The 8,467-nt window shown below is 42.7% G+C and overlaps 1 protein-coding gene across 2 annotated transcripts in view; it reads right to left on the bottom strand.

Moving 5' to 3' along the window:
- Positions 1-820: 820 nt before the first annotated feature.
- Positions 821-8,467, bottom strand: part of DIS3 (DIS3 exosome endoribonuclease and 3'-5' exoribonuclease) — a 46,914-nt gene continuing 39,267 nt past the window's right edge. For both annotated transcript variants that reach the window (XM_088459339.1, XM_088459334.1), the window contains exons 20-22: positions 6,197-6,355; positions 2,339-2,461; positions 821-1,183 (exon numbers count right to left, since the gene is read on the bottom strand). In XM_088459339.1, the coding sequence (XP_088315465.1) occupies positions 1,106-1,183; positions 2,339-2,461; positions 6,197-6,355 (360 nt within the window). In that variant the 3' untranslated portion in view covers positions 821-1,105. The remainder of the gene's footprint in view (positions 1,184-2,338; positions 2,462-6,196; positions 6,356-8,467) is intronic.

Below are 8,467 nucleotides of genomic sequence, written 5' to 3'. Positions count from 1 at the left end.
AAGAATGTTCCAAACAGTTAATTTGGCCACACCTAATGTTTTTGCGATCTGATGGGTTTGTTTTGATTTTTCAGCCTAATGATGGCTTGCTTCACTGATAGTGACAGCTCATTGGATCTCATATTGAGAGTCGACAGCAACTGATTCCAAATGCAAATGTCACACCTAGAATCAACTCCAGACCTTTTACCTGCTTAATTGATAATGAAATAACGAGGGAATAGACCACACCTGTCCATGAAATAGCTTTTGAGTTGATAGTCCCATTACTTTTGGTCTCTTAAAAAGTGGGAGGCACATATAGAAACCGTTGTAATTCCTACACCATTCCCCTGATTTGGATGTAATTACCCTCAAATTAAATCTGAAAGTCTGCAGTTAAAGCACATCTTGTTTGTTTCATTTCAAAGCCATTGTGATGGTGAATAGAGGCAAAAATATGAAAATTCTGTCAATGTCCCAATATTTATGCACCTGACTGTAATTGTCAATATTACGGTTAGCCTGTGGAACCAAAAATGTTCAGCTCAGTACAATATAGTATACCTATTGTGTGCCACGGAATTACACCTCATACAATAAAATCATCACCACCAGTGTCCATTGATGCCACCTGTTAGCCTTCCATCAGTATTATATATCGGGAACCATGTAAGACTATGCTTTTCCAATCCCCTAGTGTCCTGTCCAAGTGCAACCACATCTTGATTTTACTGTACTCTCCTCTATGGTTACTGGGAAATTGACATACTGGAGACTTGTCTGGGATGTTAATACATAACAGTGGTAAAAATAACACCTAAAAACGCATGCTCTGTTCAAAAGCATCTTTATGTACTACAAAATATGTTTGTCACTTAGAATCCATTTAAAATGACAAGTATATCACTTGTTTATGCTCAAATTGACAAAATATCAAAAACATACTAACAAGAGAGTAGCAAATAAATGTGCTAAATTTCCCAGAAAAGACATTTGTAGAGGATGACAGAGGCCACATTCAAATGGATTAAAAAACAAAATTATATAAAAACCACAAGAATAAAACTACGTAAAATGTCCTAGCTCTGTAAAATACAATGTTGCAAATGAAATAATTTTATTTTCAGAACTTGCTCTTCTTGGATATTGGTTCACCATTTGCTTTTCTTTGGTCATTCTCATTTGATGTAACACCTGGTATCTATAACAAGAAAAGAGTTTAATGAAAACATTTTTTTTTTTTTTTTTTACATCTGCAATTAATTGGGGCAATTCTGTAGATCTGGATCAGGGGGATCGTGAAAACCCAGCATGTTGGACAATCTCGAGTCGCCAATTTTGACCCAAAAATGATTGGAAAACAGCAAATCTGGGAGTTTTAAGATGTTGTATTTTACCAATCTCTGCGAGAAATAGCCGATGTTCAGAGTCTGCTGATAGGCGAATCAGATCGCCGATTATGCACAGTAAATAAAAAAAAACTACACTAAGGTTTTGTTAGGGTTTGAACGGAGGACTTCTGCGTCTGCGCTATTGGATCAGGGGCTCTGGTAGTTTTAACTCCAATTGGTTGTCTGTTCTGTGCCATTTATCAACTGCATCAACTGTCTTCTGCATTTACTAGGTCTGCTGCACAAAATAAGCAGCAATTTGAAAATGTAATATATATATATATATATATATATATATATATTTATTCAGTCTTGATCTTGTTCGACATGGTTTATTGTGCCTATGACCTGTTTAGTTTTTAATTTTACTTCTGCTATTGACCCCTGCATGGAGTATTACATGACTCTTAGGCCAAGGTGAGAAATCTGCATCAGGCAGTGTTAGTTCTAACTACTTATTGCGACTCCTATACAGGGCCGTAACTAGTAGAGCGCAAGCATTGCCGCCACCCAGGTTGCAAGGTCAGCACCGTTGCTGCTACAGGGCACCAATTTTTTTACTTGGAACGGCATCCTGTAGATCCGCCAGAGAGCCGATTTGCATGTCCTTAAGCGCCTCCTTCTTCATGAGGTCACATGCAGAATACGGGGCAGGTCCAGTCTTACCATGTCCTTAATTCATAAATCCACAACTAGTCATTTATGTTAGTTCCTGCCCTAGGATTCCATTCAGTTCCTCAGTTATGGATAATACTATGCAGATTTACAAAAACATGTAGATACATTAACCAGTATGCTTTTGTGCACTAGCCACTAGGGGGTTATTTAAAAAAAAATAATTATTATATATATATATATATATATATATATTTATTTATTTATTATCTCTTTAACCTCTGACTAAAACAAACAAACATAAAAAATTTTTTTTTTTATAAAAATAAAATATTTAGGTGATCACTGACCTCAGGCTCTACCAGCGCCATCCGTATTTTCTGGTGCTGGATGTTTGATGCATCCAAAGTAATTTTTACTTTAACTTTGTCAAACATGTTGAAAGTTGTATTCTCCACTTTTAAAGATGGAAACTTAAAAAAAAAAAAAAAATTGTAACTGTAAACTCTTAAATTGGTCAAACATCAGGTATACATGTATAATACGGTGGTATATATCACCGAGGTGGTAGGTCACATGTTTATTTCGTTATATAAAGCTGATGTACTCTTCCTGAGTGAATAGACATTTGATATTCCTCATATTTTTGATACATGTTTATTTCTCCTTCCAGAGTGAATAGGCATTTAGTCTGCATCATCAATAGGATTCAGGGTTGCATAAAGCTTATGATTAAGTATGGTATATGGATTCTAGGTTTATATAACACAGATGATGTACTATCCCTCTCCCTGAGTAGTTACACATTATCCTGGTTCTAGGCTTTTAAGTTACTGTAGAATTCTGAAGCAGAATTACACCAGGGGCCCTGCAATCGGGAAGCCGACTGCCTAAATACCGGCAGCCGGCTTCCCGACTGTCATATCCCGGCAAGGGTGAAATGCCGGGCGTCTAGATGTAGACGCCCGCATTTCCCCGACACCGGGAGACCGGCGCCCGGCATCCCGATCGTAGTGATGCCGGGCGCCGCGAACGGACAGCCGCGGGGGGGAGGGTTAGGTTTATGGCTCCCGGGGGGGACTTAGGGTTAGGCACCCCCCCGGGAGTGTTAGGGTTAGGCACCCCCGGGGGGGGACTTAGGGTTAGGCACCCCCCCAGGGGACTTAGGTTTAGGCAGCGGGGAAGGGGGTGGTTAGGGTTAGGCACCCCTGAGGAGGGTTAGGATTAGGGGGGTTAGGTTAGTAGATACTCACCTATCCACGATCGGGATTTCCAGCGCTGTCGGGCTTCCACTGCTCGAAACTCTGCTGATGTCGGCCTGCCGCTGACGGGAATCGAACCCAATTTCATACCCATTCCCTCCAGAGCGACTAACAGTTCACAGGTGTATTCATTACTCACTGACACATTTGAAAAGATCCACAGGTGGAGCCAATTCTTTCACTTGTGATTCTGTGAGGAGACCTGGAAAATATGTACTGGCTACCCCTGTCTTACACTGTAAGGGCCTGTCTCTATATCATGGTTTAATGATTCTACAAACCTGAGTGTAAATTATCTGTAGCTGTGAAGAACCAGATGACCAGAGTGCAGTTTGTGTGGGTGATCGCAATTTCCGCATGTCTGGAGCGTATATGGCTAGGGCAGCTTCTGCATGACACTGCAAAAGGTCAGAGTGGAGCTTACCTAGGTGACAACAAGTTGGACATCTGAGTTCCTTTAGGGTGTCCTCTCTTGCAGATAGCCTCTCACGTCTGTTATGTAGGTTGAGGTGGAGTTTTCGAACCTGGTAGAGGGGCCAGTATGTTTGGGCCATTACTGGACACTGGAGATGTTCAAAAGGTTTTCTTTTCGTCATCTGTTTTTAGTGTACACGAAATGGTGTCATACTGTCTGTAAAGGACACAAGCAGTGGGGGTTTTCCCCACTTATAATTTGCATCTGTCCTATCCTTCAGTCCGTGTCCTAAAAGGTTTCAGTTGCAATGTAAGTGTCTCTCAGGGCTCACGGCTCCTTCCCAGTTCCTGATGCTGAGTTTGTCACTTGGGTTATGACTGTTCGGGTCAGTAATTGGCTGAAAGTACTACTTTGCCACTGGTATGGCACATTTCTTCCCTGGCTGCAGGTGGTCGAAGTCCTTCACCCTGGCCGTTTCTGGGCCTTAAGTGATGGTGCAGTTGCCCGCTCCACCCTCTGATGACTCAGAAGGGACATAATTAAATTTTCACTGGTCCTCTACAGAAAGGGTGCTTAGGTTCCACACTGTACTCAGAGTAGTTGTCTACTTCCTGTACTAGACACTATATGGTGGGGTCATTTACCTTGTCTATCAGTCCCTTTGGAGAACTCCAGAAGGTGCAGGTTCTATTCGATCTTCCATTAGGATGATGGCCTAACCTTACTGTTGATGCATCCCCACTTTCTCATAGGATCTTTTAGAGGCGTCAATTAGGCGGACATTGATAGGGAAGGTTCTCACATCTGGGGATGTCAACTTCAACCCTATTCACTGATTTTATGGACTATATTTCTGCACTGCTTGAATTTGTTGCAAGTTCCCTTAGAGTTCTGTGCCTTCTGTTGATTTCTCTGCAGTTTCCTGTTTTCATGGCTTCTTTGATGCCTATCTGCAGTTGCCAGGTTGTCACAGTTCTCCCCAGTGGGGCTGTTCTTCTTAATCAGGCTGTTTTGAGTCACTACTCAGGTGGCTTTTTGCTACGATTGTTCCTAGTTAAAATCCCACATCTTTGTGGTATCCCTTTTAAAGCCTGCACTGGTTCCAGTGTCTGGTTTCCTTAGGACTTCAGGTCAGATATTGGGTCTGGTTGGTGATCTTTGTCTGTACCAGTTCTGCCACCATAAAAGCTTTTTTTTTTTTTTCTGGGGTGGGATTTCAGATGCGCTTGCATTGGAGCTAGTCTGGTTGGAAGGATTAATGAAGCCCGAGTGGCCTTTTTCCTAGAGGTTCAGATTTCTGTCCATTGTTTGGCGGGTAGTCAGCTGCATCTTCTGCATACACCCTTGTCTGCCCCTGAAGTATATTATTGTCCTGTCCGTTCCTGGTGTGCAGGGTTGCTCTTTGGGGTCTTGGTTAAGCCTCCCTGAGGTCGTGGTCTCATGGAGCTTTTTCTATGACGGGACTAGTTCTGTTTCCCAACTGCCTGGATCGGGTTGACTGATGGAGCTCTTAAGGCCCAGCCTCTTTCAGGTTGTGGTCTTATTGGACCAGGGTCAATTTACTGTTTCAAGCTACTGCCCACTTTTCTTTTGGATTGCCGATTACCAAGATTCCTTTTCTGTTGCGCTTGACTTTGGATCCCTTGCCTGTCCCATTCCTGGACAGACTGGCCCGGTTTCCTGATGGGCAGTCCATCAAGTACTGTGTGGGACATTATTCAGCACTTGTTCCTTCTTGAGCCTTGACTTGGTTTTGAAACTTTTCCAAGGGGATTAGATTTAGTTTCTTCAGTCAGTGAAACACTGTTCCTTTATGGCCAGCGTCCATGTGCTGCATAGCATTATGACTTGCTGCTGTTTTTTTTCCCGGTAAGCTTCACTCCTTTCACTAGGCCCTGTTCGTTCCATTAGGGCTCAATCTGGAATAGTGCGGGTTCTTGGGTGGCAAGGCATGGTGCTTTAGTCGGATAGTGGTGGAGGGCTGTCACCTGGTCGTTGGTACACACTTTTACCTAACCTTTATGTCTTGGAGTACATGGTTCCTGAACCGTGGTGCAGTTTTAAGAGTGGCACCTCCAAGCTGAAGTCCCTTCCCCTCCCCTCCCTTTTAGGCTTGCTTTGGGGCATTCCACTCTAGCAGTGCCACGCTAATTGGATGGTTAGAGGAAAGTGTATTTTTGTACTCACCATAAAAAACTATTGATCGCAGTCCATAGCTATAGGGAGTGACACTGTGTTCCCTCCATATAGCTTATTCTGTATTGGATAGGCTTTTCTTCTCCTCCATATGGCTTTGTTGAAGAGGTCTGAGCTCTGATGAGGTAGAAGGGCTTAGAGGGGGGTGTGGCATGGTTCTAGTTTGTTAACTATTTAGCGCCTGCACCTTATACCAATTCTTCTGAGTCTAGCAGAGTTCCCCAGTTGGATTATGAGGAATGGATTTTACGTTGAGTACAGAAATCCTCTTTTTAATGAATCTCCAATTTAATATACAAATAGTGGAGTATATGAAACCATAGCGTGCAACTTACCTCATCATTGTAAACCAGTCTAGGTTTTACTTTGTCCTTCTCCTCAAAGAATACAGTGCCTTCTAATCCAAACTTGGGGATCAGCACAACAATTGCATTTTTCCTGACAAATAAGATGTATCCTTCTTCATTCAGAATTCCTTTGGTTTTAAAGAACAGCTTTTAAAGAAATAAAGCATATATGTTACAGGAAATACATACCACGAACAATACATCAAAAACTTAAGTAGTAAGGATTGGTCAAGTACCTTCCCATCAATCCCACACAAACCCACAATACAGGAAAATTAATTTAGTAAGAGCAGTCTCTGGAATGGAAACCATACCAAAGTCACCAAATCAGTCTGCCAAGACAAACAGAGTTACATCTCGCTATTCCTCCTTTTGGACCTCTGCAACTTTTGACACTATGGACCACCCTTTTCACCTCCTGCACATCCTTCACGCTATTGGCCTTTGCGACAATGTCCCCTGCTGGTTTACCTCCCCACAAAATTGACCACAGTGTGTTTGTGTGTGAGTATGTGGTAGGGACTACAGATTGTAAGCTCCACTGGGCAGGGAAAGATGCGAATGGTAAGATATTCTCTGTAAAAGCGCTGCGGAATATGTGTGCGCTATATAAATAACGGGTAATAATAAATACTTTCTAACTGCTCTTTCTCAGTTTCTGCATGAGTCCTTAACCTATTGGGGAGTTACAATGGTCACACATTGGTTCTCTTCTCAATAGGGTACATTACAATCTTCTTTTGCCTACAGTACTGTCTATGTGGATGACACATATTTAACACTCCTCATCTGACCTCTCCCCTTCCCCTCTTCTCTTATCCAGGTGTCTGTATGCCATCTCTTTATAGATGTCCCAGTGCTTTATCAAACTCAACATGTCCAAAACGGAACTGATCATCTTTCCTCCCTCTACCTCCCACAGCAGTATGCGTTCCTCTTATGTCTTTTCCTCATTGCCGACACCACCAAAACTCATATCCACTCCCCGATTACTGAATCCTCCTCGTCTGTCCTCCATCACACTCGCTCTTTCCCCCACTTCAATATATCCTCATAGCTGCTGCTAGACAATTTGTTTCTACCATCTCTGCCAATCTTACACTGGTTCGTTACCCACTGAAACACCTCTACCTCAATGAGCACAGCCCATGTCACCCCTTCCCCTGTATCTTATAACTCAAACTTTGTGCCCTGCAATAAATGCTACCTTGACTCCCCAGTCATGCACACTTCACACTCATGATTACTACACGTCTATAGAAAGCTGACATCCAGGCTATTTGCTAGCCTCCAGTGCTTTAAATGTTAAGAAAAAAATAAAAAACTGTTGAAATCCACTGACCCTCCATCCCTACACCTAACTCTGTCAGCCCCTCTCCTTTAGATTATAAGATCACCAGAGCAATGCCCTCCTTCCTCGTTTTCTCGCCTGCACCCATCTGGTCCCTTACCTCCTGCATATTCTCTTTGTTTTACATTTTTATGTCTTATGCATTGTTGTGTTTATACTCCAGCTCTTAGTTGTCTTTTGCTTTATGCTTTATTGATCTTCTACCCATAGTACAACATTGCAGAAGTATACGATTTCTTATAAAACAATAATAAAAATACTATTAAAGCCCTTTGGTTCAAAGCTTTTATATTCCTTATATTCCAACTCTAGAAGGTGGGATAAGGGAAAAACCTGACTCCACTCCTTTAGCACTGTGACACTCCTGGAACTTTAGCACAACAAGGACTGACTTGTGGCCACCCAGCTGCTGTGGAACTACATATCCCAGCATGCCCTGCCACAGTTTTAGCATGCCCTAATAGCAAAACTGGCAGTGCATGCTGGGATGTGTAGTTACGCTGCAGCTTGAGGGCCGCAAGTTTGACACCACTGTGCTAAACAAAAGAAGCACATGCATGGACAAAGAGCCTGCATTCATTGGTGGGCTGGTATGTGTCATGCATGCGCATTTTTTATTACACTTTTCTACTTAGCACAAACGTTTTTCTTTTACTTAATTACCGGTCCGATAAGCAGGACTGTGGTTAGCAATGCCAGGGGAAAAGGAACTGTCTGACTGTGGAGGCTGTCACTCAATATCTCCTAGCACACAGAGTCCCCCATCATTCACTAGTGCTGGTCAGTGGGAGATCGCTACTTTGCACGAAGCAGACAACATGTGTTGCCTGTGGATCAACCCTGGTTCGCTCGCTCACATGCAGCACTTCTACTTTCTTAAATGCCAAACATCCAGCTGTAGCTCAGTC

Source organism: Taudactylus pleione, unplaced genomic scaffold (assembly GCF_031769625.1).
Source record: "Taudactylus pleione unplaced genomic scaffold, aTauple2 ptg000041l, whole genome shotgun sequence".
Lineage (NCBI taxonomy): Eukaryota > Metazoa > Chordata > Amphibia > Anura > Myobatrachidae > Taudactylus > Taudactylus pleione.
This window is presented reverse-complemented; position numbering and strand designations above follow the sequence as displayed.